General features: G+C 27.7%; 4 protein-coding genes and 1 long non-coding RNA gene across 7 annotated transcripts; 1 reads left to right on the top strand and 4 right to left on the bottom strand.

The window, feature by feature from the left end:
• Nucleotides 1-2,674: 2,674 nt before the first annotated feature.
• On the bottom strand, nucleotides 2,675-5,582 carry LOC142645382 (uncharacterized). 2 transcript variants are annotated; one of them, XR_012846527.1, is made up of 4 exons: nucleotides 5,529-5,582; nucleotides 4,218-5,146; nucleotides 3,268-4,134; nucleotides 2,678-2,875 (listed from the first exon to the last, which is right to left on the bottom strand). It is a non-coding gene; the product is annotated as an uncharacterized LOC142645382 (long non-coding RNA). The 2 variants fall into 2 exon arrangements; XR_012846526.1 differs by having other exon boundaries at nucleotides 2,675-4,134.
• A 118-nt stretch (nucleotides 5,583-5,700) lies between these two features.
• LOC113790515 (uncharacterized) lies at nucleotides 5,701-8,298 on the bottom strand. Its single transcript, XM_027340191.2, has 4 exons — nucleotides 7,034-8,298; nucleotides 6,418-6,943; nucleotides 6,018-6,355; nucleotides 5,701-5,948 (listed from the first exon to the last, which is right to left on the bottom strand). The coding sequence occupies exons 1-4, from the start codon at nucleotides 7,501-7,503 to the stop codon at nucleotides 5,846-5,848; spliced, it is 1,437 nt and encodes a 478-aa protein (XP_027195992.2). The 5' UTR covers nucleotides 7,504-8,298; the 3' UTR covers nucleotides 5,701-5,845.
• A 1,760-nt stretch (nucleotides 8,299-10,058) lies between these two features.
• LOC113790577 (uncharacterized) lies at nucleotides 10,059-14,417 on the top strand. Of its 2 annotated transcripts, none has more exons than XM_075821468.1 (3): nucleotides 10,059-10,121; nucleotides 12,557-13,442; nucleotides 13,498-14,417. In XM_075821468.1, exons 1-3 carry the CDS (start codon nucleotides 10,074-10,076, stop codon nucleotides 14,175-14,177), a joined length of 1,614 nt encoding a protein of 537 aa, XP_075677583.1. In that variant the 5' UTR covers nucleotides 10,059-10,073; the 3' UTR covers nucleotides 14,178-14,417. The 2 variants fall into 2 exon arrangements, with proteins under 2 accessions (XP_075677583.1, XP_027196063.1); XM_027340262.2 differs by lacking the exon at nucleotides 10,059-10,121 and adding an exon at nucleotides 11,387-12,024.
• Nucleotides 14,418-15,957: 1,540 nt separating this feature from the next.
• LOC113790575 (uncharacterized) lies at nucleotides 15,958-17,465 on the bottom strand. Its single transcript, XM_075821451.1, has 3 exons — nucleotides 16,895-17,465; nucleotides 16,149-16,843; nucleotides 15,958-16,072 (listed from the first exon to the last, which is right to left on the bottom strand). The coding sequence occupies exons 1-3, from the start codon at nucleotides 17,463-17,465 to the stop codon at nucleotides 15,995-15,997; spliced, it is 1,344 nt and encodes a 447-aa protein (XP_075677566.1). The 3' UTR covers nucleotides 15,958-15,994.
• A 638-nt stretch (nucleotides 17,466-18,103) lies between these two features.
• On the bottom strand, nucleotides 18,104-21,699 carry LOC113790591 (uncharacterized). The gene is made up of 5 exons (XM_075821450.1): nucleotides 21,207-21,699; nucleotides 20,872-21,144; nucleotides 19,224-19,673; nucleotides 18,471-19,171; nucleotides 18,104-18,405 (listed from the first exon to the last, which is right to left on the bottom strand). The coding sequence occupies exons 1-5, from the start codon at nucleotides 21,697-21,699 to the stop codon at nucleotides 18,328-18,330; spliced, it is 1,995 nt and encodes a 664-aa protein (XP_075677565.1). The 3' UTR covers nucleotides 18,104-18,327.
• Nucleotides 21,700-22,405: the final 706 nt, after the last annotated feature.

Below are 22,405 nucleotides of genomic sequence, written 5' to 3'. Positions count from 1 at the left end.
GAGCATTGAAATTGAATGATCGACAATATTACGAATGGCTCTTTCTACTCGCCCATTTTGTTGAGGTGTTTTGACAGTAGCCAATTCATGGATGATGCCACGATTGTTGATAAAAGATTTAAAATCATTGCTAAGAAATTCAGTTCCATGATCTGTTCGGATACAAAGAACATCATTTCCAGTATCAAGCTTCACTTCGGTGACGATTTTTCGAAACTTTTCTAATGTTTCTTGTCGATTTTTCATAAAAGCAATTTTAATAAAACCAGAAATTTCATCAACAGCGACTAAATAATACTTGTTGCCATGAATTGATCGTGATGTGTAGCCGCCAATATCCAGGTGAAGTTTCACTCCTGGTTTCAAATATTGATAATTTTGATTTTTCCGGTGGTTGGTCGCGGTCATCTTACCAGCTTTGCAGGAGACACAGAACGACATATCATCATCAATTTTGTTTGGTACGCCATCTACCAAATGTTGATTAATCATTTTTGAAATTGTTGCGGTTGAAAAATGCGCGCAACGTTCATGCCATATTGCCATTGAATTTATGGATGAAGCTGCTGATGCTACAATATTTTGTTTTACTCGAATTTTCATGTCGAATAAATTTTCATAATCTTTTGACCAATCAGCAACAATAATAGGTTTACCCATTCGATATACGATCATACCATATTCGTTGGTGTTGACTTTGGCACCTTTTCTACAAAGTTGGCCTGTTGAAATCAAATTGAATGGTTGATTTGGCACATATGATACGTCAGAAATTTTGCCGGGTGTCCATTTTGTACCATTGAAAAATTCACAATGAAGATCACCAATAATCTGTACTTTGGTACTTTGTTTAAGGCTAGTGATGGTACGATCAGTGTGCCGTTGATTTGATAATAAATTCACGTCATTGACGATATGGAAACTAGCAGCACTGTCGGCCAAAAATTTTGGTGATTTGTTGTTGTTGCTATTCGATGCTATTAATGATATTGCTGACACAAGTGTTGTTGCAGGATCAAGATGATTTTTGTCGTCGTTGTCGGATTTTTCATTTTGTTTACGATAAGATTGGAAATTTGAATGACGTTTCGAATTTGCAGGTTTGTTGCGATTTTTCCTGCGACAGTCTTTTTCTACATGATTTTTAAGACCGCAGAAGTTGCATTTCATGGCAACATTCTTTTTGCTCGATATTAACGTTGCACCAGATAATTCTTTTTCCGGTTCACCCAACTCCCTTTCACGACGTAAAAGCATCGATTCAAATGTATCACTTGAGATGCTTTGATCTTCTTTAATATTTAGTAGCTCGACTTGTGTACAAATGTCACGATATTCTGATGGAAGAACGTCGATTACTTTTGCAACAATGAATGAATCAGGCATTCGCAATTCTTTTTCAGCCATTTGGATGACATTCCTACGAACTTCTGAGAATAATTTAGAAACATCACCATCGAATTTTATTTTCTGATATTGTCGCATTAGATCGAAGATGTTGCTTGTTTTTGATGACCGATACTTGTTTTTCAATTTGTCAATCATGGCTAATGGTGTTGTACAGTTAAAAATTGTTTCACGATCTTTATGTTTGACTGATGATTTGATCAAATTAAGGCACCGATTGATGTCCTGCTTTTGCTTTTTTGTTAAACCATTTGTTGGATTGAAATTGAAATTGGTATCGATATATTCCTCGCAGTCCATAGCTGTTAGGCATTCTTTTATTGATTCAAGCCAATGATGAAATGGGGCATCGCCCAACGTCAGATATTGGACATTGTTCGGATTAAATTGTGTCATTTTAAGCAATTAAGATGATGATAATTTGTACGACAAAATAAAGAAAATAATGAATGATGATGATGATCACAAGACAAAATAATTTTTAATTATTCGCAGTTAAAAGCCGCTCGGACCCATAACCTGATGAAGTTTATTGGTAGTAAACAATAATAATAATAGCAAAAAATACAGAAAAGCAAATGAGAGATTTTTTTTTAATTTAATATATGTCAGTGCTCTGCTTTTATACATGTCAGAGCAGCTGACCTTTGACCCTTGATCTGTACGACTAAGTGTCAATGTTTAATATAATGCGAGCAATTAAAGTAAAAAAAACCTTTTTGAACAATATCGATAATGACCATGGCTTCAATTTATAGAATTTATCTTTTTTTGAATTTCAATTTGTTTTCGAATCTAATCGATAATTTTAGATTCATTTTTTTTCTTCTTGAAATAAAATCATCCTTCAATACTTTTTTTTTTACTATTGAATCATTATACCGGCATTGTCATTGGACAACAACCATAACAATTGGAATTGTTGATTTTTTTTTTTTGTTTTGTTTTGATTGATTCAGCCATGATAATAATAATAATGATGATAATGATTGGCCCAAAGTACGGAAAATCAATCAACTTTTTTCTTGCTGGTAATGATTTGTTTCATTCATCTATTCACAATGTTTCACATTGATTAGATATTACAATCTTGAAAAATGATGATTATTATTATTATCAATTTTCAATTTGAAAAAATAATAAAAATGGACAATGATTTGCATGAGAAACAAATAATAAAAGATATTTTTCAATGTGAAATCAAAGAATCAAGCCAAACAATACAATAAAAAAAGGTCGTGGTCAAAGTAAAACATTGACCGGAAGAATTATTTTATCAATGAAAAATTTTTTAATTAAAAGTTTTTATTTTCTATTTCTAAAGAAATCCAAAATAAACCAATGATTAAATGACATAAAAGTAAGTAGATTTATTCATTGAAAACATTGAACATTTGAAGAAAAAAAAATTTTCAAGGTAATTTTCGATTTTCACAGAAATCAGGTCAACAAATTTATCTTGGATTACCTGGTGCAAACGAAAAAAAAGAAAAAAAGAAAAGAAAAAATAGTTATAGAAATGTCTTACACGTTATTCAATTCGAATTTTGTTTTGTAAATATTGCTACAATTCAATAGTCATTGTTATGATGAAATCGATTTTTTATTTTTATTTTTTGGAAAAAAATCTGTTTGTAACGATGAGATAACCTGGTTGATATTATTATTAGATTGAATGACTTTTGCTATGTAATAATAATTTGTATGTTTGTTTGTTTAAATGTTTATTTCTAGAAAAAACAACCAATGGATATATTGAACAACAACAACAACAACTAAAATTTCGATCTTTTTACATCGCTAAAAAGATCTGATATGTAGAAATCATGCATAAAAATTATAAGGTTAAGGACTATTTACTGTTTTTATACACACTATTATTTTGGGTTTATCTTGTATCACCATAATGATGATGCTTCACATTGGATTTTATGTTCAGAATTTTGTTTTTCCTCATTATTCAAAGGATCTGATGATCGATTTTGTAATTTTTTTTAGTTTGACAATGTTGTAATCTATTTTGTGTTTTTTTTTTTGTTTTAGTTGATTATTTTGACAAATTTCAAATGTAATTTTTATTTTTGTCTCTTCTTCATTTTGTATACAATCATCATTAAGCTAAACGAATTGATTATTATGAAGCGTATAAGGAAGGAAAAGTAAATAAATTGAATAATCATTTGATTCATGATAAATGATTATATCATTTTTTTGAATTTTAATTTTTTTGTTTTTGTTTTCGTCAAAATCAATCATCGGTATTGAATGTCATTGACGATTGAAATAGCAATAATGATGATGTTTGTTTTATTAGTCTGTTTGTCTGATTTATTGATTCGATAAATGAACGACCGGTCGATGTTGTATCATTATCTTTATCTTTCTTTTTTTTTCTTGCATATTGAATAATTTGATTGATTGACAATGAAAAAAAAGGAAAGAAAAGATGGCGTCATATCGTTGAAAGTGTGTGTTTTGCACGTGTTGTTGTCGTTGTTCTATATATATTCAGAGAAAAATGTGTGTGTAAACACGTGTGAATTACATAACATGTTCCATTTGAATTTATCGTTCTCTTTCTCACTTTTCACTTCATTTTTTTTTGTTTTTTCGATGTTGACATGAATTTTCGATTCAGTTTTTTTGACATGTCAAAAATTTTTTTTAATGGAAATAATTCAAATTGAAATATGGAAATGAAAACAAAAAAACAAATATAGACACATCCTGATTGATCAAATAGAAAAAAATTAATCAATAAAATCTTTTTTCTTTTTTTTTTTAATTCAAGAAATGAAGATGAAACTTACCAACAACAAAAACACCTACGTGTGATGAAATTATTATTTTTTTAATATAATTTTCTTCAAGTTTCATACAATAATTGTCCATTTATGAAATTTGGTCAACACATAATTTGTCAATCAATCAACAACAAAAAAAAAGGTGAAGAGATTGGATAAGTGGATGATGGAGAAACAAAATTATAATTCATCAGTATTATCTTGGATTTCATCATCAATGCACAAATTGACAATTAAAACAAAAAATTCACACAGGAAATTCTGATTTTAATGACAATTACAATGCGTTTTGATATAGCGTGATAATGAAAATTCTTTGGGCCTCATGATGATATGTTGTTGTTGGACTTGAAAACAATAACATTCGAATTTTGATTTGAGTGATGAGCATTTTGCGTGATTATTTCATCCTGCATATACAGGAAAAAGCAACTAACTCATTCAATGCGCATGTTCATTTCGAACGGAATCGTATTATGATTCGATTTTTTTTTCGAATGTCTAGTTTTTTAGGAATTTTTTTTTGATCCAAAATCCTTGAATGAACAACAAAAAAAAAATGAAAAAAATAGCCATCATTAATTCGGATTTTATACTTGTTCCCCTTCAATCATAAATGAATTAAAATTCATTCAGCATCGCATTATGCACCTCGACATTAATTAGATATAATGATAATCTGTGCGTACAAATTTCATCATCAAAAACAATATGGCAATTAATAATTAATTGAACGGATGAATATCTTTCAACAACAACAACAAAATTCAATGATCATATGTTTTCATCATTATAACGTTTCGTTATGCTGTGGTCGAAATTGCGTATACACAACACAAAACAAATATTCAATCAAATCAATTGTTTCAATCATTATGATTTTCGAGATAAGGATGTTGATGATGATATATTCCAAATAAGTAATGACCAAATGTCTGTAATAAGAAATAATCGATAATTATTGCGCGATATATATTATTAGTATTGAACAATTATTGTTTTCGTTTATTTTCGTCATTTTTTACCACTTTCTAATTTTATAATTTAATTGATGATTGCTCAAAATATCTACAAATAATGACTGTGTTCCAAAACCACCAAAACAGACATCATTTTCATTCAATTCAATAAATGATAATGTACTTGAACTGAATTTTGATAAATACCATCTCATAACATTTAAAATGAAAAACACTACTAAATAAACAATCAAATGAAAAAAACCATCATCTATACAGGATCATTATAATGATTATTATCAATTGTTTTAATCATTGTGGTCTATAATTGGTAATAATAATAATAACCATGACTTACTTTGACATTTGATTGATATTGATTTTTGAATATGTCACAATCCACAATGATATCAATATTGATGTTAGATAAAATATCAACAAGTTATCATTGTCGATTGTAATGCCATCTATCAACTATTGAGGTAAGAGACGATTTTCAAATTATAAACCAAAAAAATTATCTAATTGAATTTATCTTTTTCATAATTTATTCATAATTTATTGATAATGAACAAACAATATATGTCGAGAATCACTAGTTGTGTTTTGGAAATATAACAATAATTAACAGATAGATAACAAATGTTTTGAAATAAAAAAAAATGATAATAATAATCAAAAATAACGTCCGAATGGTATAATTTTAATACGTTGATTAACTCCTGAATCCGGTATGACACCATATTCCAAACATTCATTTGTTCCCATTTTGGTTAATCTATGGTTTTCATTTGAACAAAAAAAAATTTAAAATTTTAATTGAAAAAAATAAAATCCATATCTTTACCTTCGTTTGCGACAAACAATCTGTGGCGTGGATGTAGTTTCGGAAATTTCTGATGTTTGATTCGAATCTTCTTTCAAACATTGAACACGTAAAACATTAAAATAAAATTGTCCCAACATTGTTGCATATGAATTTGGTGATTTTTTTAAACAATTATAAAAATCTTCATCACATTCACAATGTAATCGACTATAAAATGAAAAATTAAATACACCATATCCTTGACGAAATGCTTTTAAACGAATTGGACAATGATCATGTGCACGGCAACAAAGATCAATGTCTAATTTAGTACCAAGATCTTCATAATGACTGGACAAATCACCTAGACCGCACCACTATCCGGATGAATGTAACAGAATAAAACAATTCTTGATCATAATAAGTATACATTATTTACCTTTGTACCGGGTAGAATACCTTTCCAAAATGTCCAATAATTTTGAAAATTCATTTCTAGTGCTGGAGCAGACAGATTTGTAGTTGAATTATTTGATGGAATTCTTGCCATTGTTGTCGAATTATTATCGATATTTGTTGGATCAATCAATGTCATTGTTGCTGTTAATGTTTGATTAGAATTTTTATTAAATACATCTTGATGTTGTATTAATGCTAATTGTGTACATCTTTGTACTGCTTCTAACATTGTTTTATGACTAACTAATAATGGACGACGATTAGCAATAACCATTGGTAATCTTATTGGTAATGGTTCACGTTCTAGATCAAATAATTCACAATAAATAAGATGACGACCAGTATGATCAAAAACAATATCAGTCATTGTTTTATCATTTTGTATTAAAGCTTCAAATGGTTTTCTTGATTCTGAATTCTGAGTTTGAATATCATTTGGTTGTTGTTGATGAAATAAATCCATATATTCATATGATAATTGTGATGATGATTCATTTAAATTATTTCTAATAATAATAACAAAAAAGAAAAAGAAAAATTATCTATTAATTTTAAATTTAAACAAGGTGAAAAATTAACTAATTCTATAAACTAACATTGAATCAAATTGAATATCAAAACTATTTTTTGATGTATTATTTGAAATTGAATAATCATTATCATCATTGCTAATGTTATTCATTGATTTTTGTTGATTAGAATTGTTATCTAATCTTGTAGAATTTGAAAATATTTGATAATACCAGCTATTAGGTTGTTTAATAACATTGATAATATTATTCATAAGTTTAGGAATTTCGGTTGTCGTTGTTGTTGTTGTTGTTGTCGTTGTTGCTATAGTTGTTGTTGTTGTTGTCATCAACGATGAAGATGGGATTGTTGTCATTGATGATGATGATGATGATGGTGATGATGAAATATCCGTTGATTCAGATGTCGATGTCCATGATGATAATGATGGAAAAAATGAAAATGGTCGAAAAAATGAAAATGACCAACAATATCCATGTGTAATGATTATACTGATTATAATCAACAATAATAATATTGTTGAATGGTTAGGCATTTTTTTGTTATTTCCTTAACAGAAAATTTCGTTTTCACTTTGATATTTTTGGTTGATGATTGGCAAAAGAAAATCAAAATGCTTCTTTAAAAAAAGCGAAAAATAAATCACTTTCAAAAATAACTTTTACTTTTTTTTGCCTGTTATCAATAGTTTTGTTATTTGTTGTTTTGGTTTTTGGTTTTGGTTTTTTTTGACTGAAATGAATAGTGAAAAAAAAATCTATCAAAACACGATCATCATTGTGAAAGGAAAGAGAAATTACAAAACAACCAGAAAAAAAAACATTTGAAAATCAAAATGTAGAGTCGTAAATGATGATCATCATCATCAATGAATGAATTACAAGGAGAAACTTCTCAGAAAACACACAATTTCAAATAACAATTTTGGAATTTTTTTCTCTTGTGATGATTTTTTTTTCTTTGCAATCTGGATTCGATTGATTGATTGGTTATTTTTTTTTTAGTTTGGTAACTAATCAATGTTGAAGAACAAGTTTGAAAAATGTTTACGGTTTTTTTCTTCTTCTTCTGAAACGTTCCAGAAATAAATATTGTTTTTGTGTGTGGTTTTTTTTCATTCGATCAAATTATTGGTTATTATCTTCCATTTGACTTTACAATCATTAGATTTTTTTTTTTGTTTTGTTTTGAATTCCAAACAAGGTATGCTGGAGGGAGAGAGTGAAAAAATTCGGAAGTTGATAAAACATTTGGAAAATTTTGTTGCTGTTTTTTTTGCTTGAAACGATGATTTTTTGTTTCGTATATTCAAGCATAAACTAAGAAGAAAGAAAAGTTGAACTTGAATTTTTTTTTCTTTGCAGACCACAAATCTTAACAGCAACAACAACAAATCGATAATCATATCATATATCTTTGCGATTGATTATCAATTAATCATCGTAGAATAAATAGACAGAGAAAAAAAATGTTTTTTTTTGTTGTAATTTTATCATTTGATGATAAAATATGATTCACTTGAATTGAACGAGTTTTTTTTATCACAAACATTTCATCATCGTTTGTAGACAGGATTTATGGTCGTTTAAAAATTCTTTTCTTTTTGCTGTTTTCATCTTTTTTTTTTTTGATTTAATGATGACTGGATAATCTGATTTTCAAAAAAAACTAGATGTAACTGGGGATAGATATTTTGGATTTTTTTGTTTTTGTTTTTGTTTTGTTTCTACATCACCATGATGATGATGATGGCAATTTAAATTTGATTTTTCTGAATAAAATCAACAACAACAACAACAACACGAAAAAAGAAAACCAAAATTTGGTTCAATCAATCACCGGAAATATAGTTTTTTTTGGAGAAAAAAAGGAAAATCCAAATAATTCAGGTCACACACACACAAACACAGTTATCAATCACATTACTTTTTTTTGAAAAAAAAATGTCCAATCTCGAATATTGTTTGGGTTGTTAAGGTAAATTTTTTTGGTATTTTAAAATTTTCCAACAATTTTTTTTCATGGTATCCAAGTGAACAACAACAAACAAACAAACAAAAAACAAACACGTGCATGTTTCACCTGATAACAAGTGTTTCAACAATGTCATAGCGTATTGATTGAATGAAAGTTTTTCATTGTTGTTGTCGTTGTTGTTGTTGTTGTAATTGTCAACACACATAATATCCTGAACAAACATGAACGGAACAGAGAGAAAAAAATAAAAAGAAATTGAATGCAAAAAGAAAATGAGAAGAAAAAAACAAACAAACAAACATGACCGAATGAATTATGGTGAACAGCAATCATAATTATAATATTGATGATGATAATGAACGAACGAAAATCCTTTCATTAAAATATGAAAATGATACGATTATCATCAACATTATTGAATGATATGGTTGAATGATGTCCATAGGTTGACTATACAGTCGTCTATAATAGTCATCATTTTTCTATATTTTGCAATGAAAGACAACCAAACAGAAAAATAAAAAAAAAAAAGTTTGTATGGAAAAAATTTCAAAATCATAATGCAACATGTTTATTTTTATTCATTGTAGGTGTTTAACAAACAAATCAAATTAAAAAAAAAAATTATTCAAAAAGTGTGAATTTACATAAATCAGTCAGATTTTCTTTTTTTCTAATATTACCACAAAAACAATTGCCGAATATGTTCAATCATAATTATCCCATTTTTCAATCAATCAATTAAACAATAATTTATCATTAAGATTTGATCAATCAAGATTATGGATTATAATGGATTTTCTTTTGGTTAAAAAAAAAAATTTGAAAAAAATTTTGATCAACAATAGCTAGATGGCGATACAATCGTCGAAACAACCTGTTGATTAGAATTTTTGTTTTGTTCAAGCAAACTTTTCAATCGACCCTCTTCATCCGATTTATTAAAAAAAATTATAACCTGTTGACCGATCAAATATTGAGAGGAAAAAAATGATTCTGATAATAAAATCAACATCATTCATATTACAGTTTTGTCGAATATTATTACTGTGTCCTCAATAATTAAGCTTTTTTGCTTATCTTGTTGTATTACTACATCATCAAATTGACTTCTGTGTATAGAAACCAATGTTTGGTATAAAAAAAAATAATGATATTAAACATCGATTGAAAAAGGTAAAATAAAATAGGAAAAGCTAAAATACAGGTGAATAGATTTCTTTTCCTTTTCTTACATTATATGCCATGATTTTTCATCATCATCATCATCATCATGACGGTAATAACCTACTTATCATCCATCTGATCATGATGATGATGATCAATGTCAAGCATGAATTCATTTTCTCATTCGAATCGGAATTTGTTGTGACCCACAACTTTATTTGTAGGAAGAAGAAAAAAAATAACAAGAAAAAAGATATCAAAAAGCAAATTTTTTATTTTATTTTGTTGAAAAAAATTAATAAAATTTAAATTCCAAATTCAAAACACGAAAAAAATCCATAAAAAAAATTTTACCGTAAATTTTCTTTCCTTGTGGCATCATTTCCTTATGGATGCTATTGGATTTGGAAATTTTTTTTCAAAAACAAAGAGAGAAGGGTCGTCCATTTGGATTAAGTTGATTTTTTCTTTTTTAACATGGATCCATCTTACCACTACTACGACAATCTTGAATGATTTTTTTTTCCGCAGAACAAAAAAAAAATCTTTTCTTTCTTTCTCTCTTATCATCATCATCATTCCATATCAATGTATTTATGAGGTCGATTGGTATGTTTTCTCTATGACCTTTAACACAACAGATGATCATTTTGGGGTTTGGTTTTTTTTTCCGATTCGGTCTTGGTGGTGGTTTTGATGTGTGTGTGTGTGTGTGTGTTAATGTTGTTGTGGATGATGTTCCAAGTTTGACGACGACGACTACGAACAACAACAAAAAAAAATAAAATAAAACGAGGTCAAACGATCATGATGAACAATTTTTTAAGCAACCATATAAGAAGTGATGATGTAATAAAGAAAATAGAAATGATATTTCTCTTTCTGGTTTAGTTTCGGTTTGGTTGTTTGTTTTGTTTTTTTTCGGGTTTTGCTGGTTTTTTTTATCGATCAACAATTTCCTCATCATCATCATCATCATCATTGAAATAGGAAAGAGATTCAAGTTTCATCATCAACTAAAACCCGAAACAAAACAAACAACAAAAAAACGACTGATTGTTCAATAGTATCGCTATCGCTGGTGTATTCGTCGTTGGTCCATATCCAAATTTCATATCAACCATGATACAAAAAAAGAGTTATCTTTAAATTCAATTATCGTTTGTTTGTTTCAAGTTTCTCTCAAATTTAAAATTCTATTATTTTGGGAATTTTTTCATTTATCGAACCCAGGAAGAAAAGTTATTGAATTGAAAAAGAGAGATAGATAGATAGATAGAGTTGACCTTGAAGAAGATAAAAATCTTTTCTGTTGTTGTTGTTTCAATGTTTTAAATGAACTCCTTTCTGTTCCGTTTGATTGGATTTTCTTTTTTTTTCTTTAGTGGTGAATTTCGGAATTGCCGTTAAAATCAAACAACTAAATCAACGACAACAACATTGGTTATAATCATTAATCGGTTACCGTCGAATGAATTGTGTTCAAATCATATATCAAATCAATCGAATGTGTGTGTGTGTGTCCATCCGGTTAATATGGAAAAATTCTTTAACAACTTTTTCGAAGAAAAAGCAATACGATTTTAATCTACTTGTTTGCCTTGAATGAATGATTTTTAAACTTTTAAAAAACACTAATCAAGCATCATAGTGTGGACTCACCCAAATGATATTTGAACTTTAACCTCGGATTTTTATTTTATTCTATTCATGTTTTGTGGATTTCTGCCACAAATCTATTTCTGTTATCATAGTGAATGTGATTCACATGTGTTTAAAATCCAGTATCCAGTCATTTTCTGATCTAACTTGAAACTTTTTTGTTGTTGTTTTTATGGTGAATTTTGTTGAAAATTTTCTCAACAAACAAATGTTAAATATTCAACGGAATTCTGCATAAATATAATCAAAGGTATGATATTTTCAAATACAGATTTCATTAATATTTGTGCTTCACTTGTCTCTGTGTGTGTGTGTTTATCATGCCAAAATCAAGAACGGAAATCCATTTTACAATCATTCATTTATTCAATTACAAAAAAAATTGTTTTTCTTCATATTTGATTCGATTTGATTGAACTTAATTTTATCGACAATAATTGATGATTCATCCAGATTTGCTTGCTTTTAGATTTTTGCTTCAACAAACATTTGAAATACGAAATAGAATGACCAAATAAAATTATATATCCTATTCAGATAATAATCAATAAAAGTCAATGATTCATAATTGATTCAATTTGTTTGTTTGTTTTTCAATTCGGATAAAGAAAATTTCTGTTTTTTTTTCTCATTCAATCAATATTTATCATCAAAGATATCATTTTTTTTACTGTTATTCGTTTCAAATTTCTCTTTTTTTTGATTATCAAATTTAATTAATTGATTTATCTAAAATTGATTATTTGCTTTATTTTATTTATGTTTGATAATAAACATTATAGGACAATATTATTATTATTAACATAATCATGATGGATTCAACAAAATCAACAACAACTACTGAACAAGACCATCATCATCCTTATCTTGAACATGATAATAATGAGGATCAACATCAGAAACCACCACCACCATATGAAGAAATTCAACGAGAATCATCCAATACATTAACATTGTCGCCAATCGAAACATCAAATCAAACAACAAAAATGGCTTCTGAATCATCATTCAAACAGCAACAACAGCAATTAAGACATTCACTTTCGATTGAAAATCCAATGGCCGAAGTATTTTCAAATCCAGAATTTGATCATGTTGAATTAAAAATTCAAGGTCACATCAATCCTGTCACATTGAATGTTCATAAACAAGTTGATGATGATGATCAAATGATGGATACCAAACGAAATAAATTTTTCTTTTCGATTAGGAATGGTGTTGAACAAAAATTTCGTCAAGTTTTTTGTCAATGGAAACAATGGCAACGACCCGAAGTTATTGCCATTCGTTTGTTCATTGTTTTGATTGCATTGTTATTGATGGTTCAGTTGATTCGTGTGGTTATGCCAAATCGTTATATCGATGATAAAACAATGAATGATTCGAATAAAGTTACGCCATTGAAAATGTATTCGGGACGAACTGGAAAAGCATTGGCAATTCTATCGAATCCATCACCCGATTCGTCATTATCATCAACCGGTGATGTACATCAACAGGACATCAATGTAATGGAAACAAAATTATTACAACCGGATCAGGATTTGATCGATTCGTTACCACCAAAAAGCCATAATGAAAAAAATGATATTAATGAATTTGAAAAGACGAAATTGAATTCGAATCACCTAGAATCAATTTCACAAGAAAATGAACCAGATTTTTCAAGTAATTTATCTTTAATTTCTATTAAATTTCTATTAAATTTTCCAAATTTTTTTAGGTCAAAATATTGATCATGATGACAGCAGAATGGATGAACACCCGACCGAATTTATAGCAGATAATGAAAAAAATCCCGATACATCATTGATTCATTCATCGTCATCGACGACATTGACTCAAGGAACATCAACATGGACAACGATACCACCATCATTTTCATCATCGCCATCAAGCACAACAAAATTATTGCCAAAAATTATGAACAATAGTGGTCCAACAAATTCAAATCGTATACAATTCCAAACATCAACAACATCGACAACAATAACACCAGCAATGACATTATCAAATAATAATTTGTATAACATATCAATTATTATACATTCGGCAAACGTACCCGATATGGATTCAGGATATTTTATGGGTCGTGCATCCGACACTTATTGTAATGTTTTTATCGATAATGAACTTGTTGGTAAAACGCCCATTATTGATAATTCAAATAATCCTAGCTGGCATTATTTATTACCAAGACAATTTACGGTCAAACGTGAAACATGGATACGTATCGAATTGATGGATAGAGATCATGTTCGTAATGATCATATTGGTGGTATTTTATTGAATTTCGGTGATTTAATAAAAAACGGTAGTATAAATAAACCGATTAATATGTTTCATGGTCGTGGATATATTTGGGTGACAATTTCTAGCGTTCCTGTCTCATCTTCATCATAAAAGTCTTTTTTTCTGTTTGTTATAATCAAGAATCAATAAAGACACGAACGGATTCGAACAAATAATAAAATCTCATGAATCATCAAATTTGAAGCACACAAACATACATACGCCATTTCGAATTGAATGCTTTCGGTTTTTACTCAACATTTTTTAATTATTATTATTATCATAAAATCTATGGAATATTCTTTATAAAGAATAAAACAAAAATAAATCATTTATTTATGCAAATTTTAATTTTTTGGATTTCATTTGATCGGCCCAATCATCTGTGTATAAATAAACATGAATGCCTGTGAATAAAGTAACAAATACTAAAACAATCATGAAATTAATAGTTTTTGGAATTTAATTTTATTGATTTATTGTTTTAGTTACCTTGACAAATCCCATCATTGAAACCAATTGATTACTGGCATAAGTGAGACCATATTTATTTTTTGTATGAAAACATTGTCCATAATTGTTAATTTTTAATTGTTGACCAATACTGATTAGGTGAATTTTTTTCCGATTAATGGCCAACAATGATATGAATCGTTTACTTGTTTTTTGAAAACTATTGCTACACATAGCGAACATCAGATGTATGCCAAACATACAGATTATTTGCTGAAGACAAACTGATCCGTAATAATATCTGATTATCCAATTGTTTGTACGAAAAATTAAGAATATTAATAGATAACAGTTGAAAGGTATATTGAATATCAAGAAAATCGATAATGCTTTACTGTATATGGTTCTGAGATTGAAACGTTCGAGATTTTTTGTGTGACATTTCTGAAATTTTGATAATGTACAATAAATAAAATCATTCAGAATAAAACCGCTAAAAAGATTAGATATAATTGAATATAGATTATCATAGAAAATAGATAAAAATATGAATAGTTTTTTCATTGTTGATTATATTGTGTTTGCTGTTGTTGGAATGAAAGCCGAGATGGTAATGAACAAAAAAACTAAATCAAATAATAATTTCATTATATTTATTTATTTATTTTTTACTTGACGACGCATATATTATGATATCAAATTTTTTCTTTCATTATTGTTTTTATTATCACTTTTTTTCGCATTTTTATTTTATTTCTCAAAATAGTATACACAAATTTAGCTAACAGTCGATCCATACCATCAAGTATTAAAGAAAATCAAGAAAAAATACCGTAAAAAAACATTGTTAAAAAATGAAAAGAAAATCGATCCATGTTGTTTTCAATGTTTTTTTTATCGTGACAAGTAAATTCATAAAAATTAATCAAATCGACTTCATTGTCGATTACGATCATTGTTGAAAAGAAAAAACATTAATATTGATTAATTTTGATGATTGTTCATTCATAACATAAAAAGATGACAAATTTATTAAAGAAACAAGAATGGTTTCCATGCCAAAATGTGGAAGAAGCTAATAAATTTACTTAGATAATCTTCACCTTTACAAGCGGGTTCAATTGTTGATTCATATCCTCGTTTTTTCTTTTTGTTGGTCAGATGAAAATCAATAATAAACATGACATTAAAAAACATTTGGAGTAAAAATTAAGGATTTCTAAGGAAAATAAGCTCATTTTATGTTTTAAGAATTTATTTGCTTTAATCAACAAAAATTAATTGACGAATTCGAGGAAAAAAAATCTAGAAACCGGAAAATAAAATTACGTAAAAAACTACGAAATTAATTACAATAAATAAAAATTAATAGAAAACAATGGAATACACTCAGAAAATTTTGTGAATGCGTGTATTTTATCAGATATTGAAGGTGCAAACAAATAAAATCTTCATAAGAATATATTATATTGACATCAATGTTGATTTGATAATCGTGGAAAAACAACATTAATATAGATGAACATTAATAATTGTGAATAAAGTAAGGAATACTAGAGAATAAAATTGTATTGAGATAATTTAAAATTAATTAATATTATAAACTAAATAAAAATTGAATAGTCTTACCTTGAGAAATTCATTCATCGTGATTAGTTCAAGTTTTCCATATGTGAAACCATATTTATTCTTTGAATGAAAATTTTGTCCATAGTGAATAATTTTCAATCGATTAGCCAGATCAATGTGACTATTGAAATGTTGATGCTGTTCGGCCAATATGGACATGAATCTGGAACTTGATTTTTGAAATTGTCGATTAGCTGTAGCAAATAACAAGTGTATTCCAAATATACAGATAATCTCTTCGGCAATAATCGAACCAGCAAGATATTGAATTTTCCATGTGATAGTTTTGCACAAAACAAATATTAATAGATAACAATTGAATGGAATATTCAACAATAAAAATATGATTAACGCTTTCGAATAAACATTACCCGTCTGAATTCGTTCAAGATTTTTTGTATGACGTATGTGAAAATATTTCAACATTCGCCACATAACCCTTCGTTTTTTACCACGCTTGATAATTTGATCGGTTTGCCAAAAGAATACATACACAACAATGAGATAAGCGATACCAACAGTGGCCATCAATATATTGACATGACCATAAATATAGATGCCAATGAAAAGTATAAAACGATGAATTAGACATTGAATCAATCGGATGTAACCGAGGGTTCCTAGGCCAAAAAAGGAATTCTGATTATTCCAAATATATTCGATAGCAGTTTTACTCAATCCAATGATATATAAATCTGATTCAAAAATTATTAGAATAAATCTTTTTGATTTTTATGAAAACTAACCGACATTTATCTTGAAAAGATACATTGAATATAACCAAATTTTCATCTTAAAACCGATAAAATCGACAGCAAAATTATGACGATATTGATACGGATAATAGAATAATTTATTCTCTCGGTTAATCAATATATGATCCAATATGGTAGTGGTTGGATTGTTCAAGTATAACATATTCAGATATAAAGTGGTTTGTATTATTAATGCAGTAATGAATATATTAGCCCAATTATCGAATTCATTTTCAACCATCAAATCGCTGTTGATTACTACCCATAATGGATCGTGTATATGATAACAACGTATAGCAAAATATGCATGACGTAGGGCTAACCAAATCATCAATAAATTCATCAATTGAATTGGACCATAAATTTTTCTTTGAAATTGTTGTGGATTTTTATCCGCTAATCGATATGAATTAAAATAATATTGAAGATATGTTGAAGGATGATATACAAATAAAGGCCTTAAGAGTTTAAAAATACCAATAACGTTTGCCGACAGATTATTCTTTATTCTAACTAATCGTCTTAAATGCATAATGATAATTTTCAGAAATTTTTCAAACATTTTTTATTTTTATTTTTTGTATTTGTGAAAAATTCTTCATAAAACCAATCTGATAAACAAACAATCAAAGGAATGATCCGACGATCCAGTGAATTCAAAAAAAAAATTTGTTTTCATATAACTAAAATGACAAAAACGATTTGATGAAAATTCGAGGGAATTTCGGTGAAAAACAAAGTTATTAAGAATTGAAACGTCAATAAAACTGACATTCGTAAAGTCTTACTGATGAAAGTGAATATTTATGAAAAGATTTCAAAATTGAGTCTAGCTTAAAATTATAAATTGATTCCGTTTGAATTCCATTATAAAAAACTTTGTTCATTCACTAAGCACCACATAAGGTGACGATTTTATTAAAGGAAAAATAGTTTAGGACCAAGTCTAAATATTCTCAGAGGTTACGAAATAATTTTCTCAAAATAATAACTTTTACATTCGGGTATTGTCGTTAAGTTATTTTTCTTGGTTTTTGTTGTCAGATGAAAATCGATAATAAAATTTGAAAATAAAATTTCCGGTAACGTTTAAAAACTTCTTTAAAAACTTTAAAAAAAGTCAAAATTTTATAAATCGACAAAATGGTGAGTTTATTAAATGTTTTACGACTTTATTTTTTCAAATGATCAATTGTGCAAGGAAAAAATTCCGGCAACCAGTACTAAAAGATTCAAGTGAAAAACTATTATTTTAATTGCAATAATTATTAGAAATACACTAATTTAATTACAACAGAACTTAAAAAGGTTAAAAGTAACATAGCAAACTTAATAGAACTAATATTATTTGAATTAGATTTTAAAACTTGTTTTTTAAAATCAAAATAAATCAATATATTACGCGAAAAGTTTTGCTGAATGTTTTAATTGATAATCAATGAACGACGATCAATCATTCGTGCATATATGAACATCAATGCTTGTGAATATAGCAACGAATACTAAATTAATTAAGATTAGGAGAAATTAATTCATTATTCTTTAATACTTTAATCGTTTCAGTTACCTTGACAAATTCCATCATAGAAACTAATTCAACATTACCATAAGTGAGACCATATTTATTTTTAGTATGAAAAGTTTCTCCATAATTTGTAATCTTTAATCGTCGGCCAATATTGATTTGATGATTTTTTTTCTGATTGATGGCCAACAATGAAACGAATCGTTTGCTTGATTTTTGAAAACTATTGTTACAGATGGCAAACATTAGATGTATACCAAAGATGCAAATTACTTGCTGAAACCAGATAGAACCACAAAAATATCTTATTTTCCAATTGTCTGTCCGGTATGTCAAAAATATTAATTGATAACAATTAAATGGAATATTGATTGCCAAAAATATCAATAATGCTCGGCTATATATGGAGCCAAGACCGAAACGTTTTAGATTTTTTGTATGGCAAGTTTGAAATCGTGATAATGTATGCCAAATATGGTTGGATAACTGTCCTTTATCATTATGTAATAGAAATTGTCTGGTTTGCCAGCATAATACGGTTAATATGACCATGAATGCCATAGCTGTTGTAGCCATCATTGCATTGGCATGTGCATAAATGATGAAAGAAAGAGAAAACGATATCCGATTCAGAAAAACTTGAACAATTCGTAAATAACCAAAGAATCCTTGGTTAAAGAATTCATTCCGATTCCGGGCAATAAATCGATAAGCAGACCAAAAAGATGCAAAGATACAAAAATCTGTTCAAACAAATATGAATAAAATTATTTATTATATCAGTGGATTTCTTACCAACATAAATGATAAAATAATATAATAAATGTAGCCATGTTTTCATTGTAAATTCAACAAAATCGACTGCAGAATATTTCCTATACTGATAAGGTCGAAAAAATACTCGTTTCTGTTTACGTATCAATACACGATCCATGAGATCGGTATTTGGATTATTATAATAAAGCATATTAAGATATATTATTGACTGAATTATCAATAATGCAACAAATAGATTGGCATAATTGTCCAGACCATTCTGACGAATTATATTTCCATTCAAAATGATCCATATTAAATCATTTGAATGTTCGGCACTATATGCAAAATATATCAAACGTAACGCAAAAAAACCCATGATTATGAACATCATACGTAATGGATCACGAACAAATTGTCGGAAAATTTTTTGATTTTGTTCACGAATCCCAACTATTCGATAACAGTTAAAATAATGACCAAGATATGCTAGAGGACGATTCATAAACAACGGCCGAATCATACTTAAAGCATTAGTAATATTACTCAAAATGGAACCATCGAAAAGATTAGATACAATTGAATATAGATAATCATATAAAATAGATAAAAATATGAATAATTTTTTCATCGTTGATTAAATTATCTTAGTTGTTATTAAAATGATCGGCGAAATGATAATGTAAAATTATATCTGAATTTGGTTTGCAGCAACAATTCAGATTGAATAATAAATTATTATTATTATTTATTATTATTATTTTTTTTTTTTTGACAAAATATATTATATTCTCAAATTTTATAAGTTGATATTGTTATTATTGTCACTATTGTTATCACCATCAAATATTTTTTCTCATTAATTGAAGGTGCAAGCAAATAAAAACTACTTTTTTTGAATTTTGGTCGTTAATTTTTATTGAATGCTCAAATGAATCGTTAATGGGAGTGGTAAATTAGGATAAAATTCTGTTGAATAATAAAAATATGTTAATCTTTTCATGGACAAAATTAAAAGAGCGGAATATCGATTTATGTTGTTTCAAATAATTTTATTGCAACGAATAAATTCATAAGAGTTCATCAAGTTGACTTTAATCGTGGTTTGATGATCTTCGCAAAACAATGTGGATATAGAGGAACATGAATAACTGAGAATATAGCAGCGAATACTATAGTGAACATAAATAGGAATATATAATTTTTTTATTATGGATAAGGTTAATTTAATCAAAATGAAATGGTCTTACCTTGAGAAATTCATTCATTGTGATTAGTTCAAGTTTTCCATATGTGAAACCATATTTATTCTTTGAATGAAAATTTTGTCCATAGTGAATAATTTTCAATCGATTAGCCAGATCAATGTGACTATTGAAATGTTGATGCTGTTCGGCCAATATGGACATGAATCTGGAACTTGATTTTTGAAATTGTCGATTAGCTGTAGCAAATAACAAGTGTATTCCAAATATACAGATAATCTCTTCGGCAATAATCGAACCAGCAAGATATTGAATTTTCCATGTGATAGTTTTGCACAAAACAAATATTAATAGATAACAATTGAATGGAATATTCAACAATAAAAATATGATTAACGCTTTCGAATAAACATTACCCGTCTGAATTCGTTCAAGATTTTTTGTATGACGTATGTGAAAACGTTTCATTATTTGCCAAATACCTCTTTGTTTTTTATTCTGATTGTAATTATCATGGCGAAGAAGTTGATTTGTTTGCCAAAAAAATATATAAACAACGATGAGATAAGCAATTGAAATAGTGGCCATCAATATATTAACATGGCCATAAGCATAGATGCCAGAGAAAAGCATAAAACGATTGCTCAAAATTTCAATAAATTTGATGTAACCCCAAATTCCATCGCAGAAATATTCATTTCGATTCTTCCAAATATAGTCAAAAGAAGTTGTACCGAAAGCAATAACAAATAAATCTAATACCATTCAATGTAAAAGTTTTATCAAAGTTTGATTTAAAAATCTTATGGAAACTCACCTACAAATATTTTAAAAAGATACATCGATTTTAACCAAGTTTTCATGATGGATCCAATGAATTCGACAGCAAAATAATGACGATATCGATACGGAGAATAGAACGATTCATCCTCTTTGCGAATTAATACACGATTCAATAATACAAATGTAGGGTTTCTCTGGTATAACATATTCAAATAAATAATGGATTGTATCATTAATGCAGATATGAATAGAATTGCATAATTATCGAATCCATTTGCATTTAATAAATGATAATCGATATCATTCGACAATCGATCCGGTACAAAATAAGAACGTATAGCTATACCCGTATTACGTATTGTTAATATAATCAACAAAGAGCTAAAAAATCGAATTTGGCCATGTATTTTTCTTTCAAATTGTTGTTGATTTTCGGATGCTAATCGATGATAATGAAAATAAGATTGTAGATATACTGATGGTTTGAATTTAATTAATGGTAATAAAATTTCAAAAATGCCTTTCATGTTCACAAAGAAATCATTCTTCATTCTAGATGATTGTTGCCAATAACTGATAATTTTTTTGATTAATTTTTCAAACATTTTCGATTTTTTTTTGTATTTTCAATTCTTTCCCCAAGATCGACGCATTGAACAAACTCAAAACAAAAAATGATCGAATAAATTTAAAAATTTGCGAATCTTAAAACTTTTAACTGACAAATACAAAGGTATTCGAAGGTCATTACAATCAAAATCCATAATTTTTTCATTTTTTCAAGTTGACAAAAATGATTTCAAATTAATGCTCAAGTTTTTGAATCATTATTTTTGTTTTTGTCAAACCGGAATTTTGTTTTCAAAATTTCCGGAAATTTCCCAAATTTGTTTTTCATAAGAATTTTGAATCAATTTTTTTTCCATTTTCATTTCATAAATTGTCTGGTTCTCGTTTTTCTTAATGAATTAATCAACAACATACATTATCTTTAAATTTGATATTCAAACTACTGAAATAATAATTTGTTTCAAATCGATAATTTGAAACTATAATAATATTTAGCAATGAAAATTTGACAAATAACAACGAAAAAATTTATTTCTTAAAATAAATCAATAATAAAAATTGATCAAGTTGACTTTAACTTTGATTTGATAAAAATCTTTGATAAACAACATTGACATATATAAACATTAATAACTGTGAATAGAGTAGAGAATACTATGGAAT

The sequence above is a fragment of the Dermatophagoides pteronyssinus genome, unplaced genomic scaffold (genome assembly GCF_027571235.1).
Source record: "Dermatophagoides pteronyssinus isolate colony J.1.1.1.1 unplaced genomic scaffold, Derpt_VIB-CSIC_2022.12 sq0010, whole genome shotgun sequence".
In the NCBI taxonomy this organism is placed as follows: domain Eukaryota; kingdom Metazoa; phylum Arthropoda; class Arachnida; order Sarcoptiformes; family Pyroglyphidae; genus Dermatophagoides; species Dermatophagoides pteronyssinus.
The sequence above is the reverse complement of the archived record's forward strand: the minus strand, read 5'-3'. Positions and strand labels throughout refer to the sequence as shown.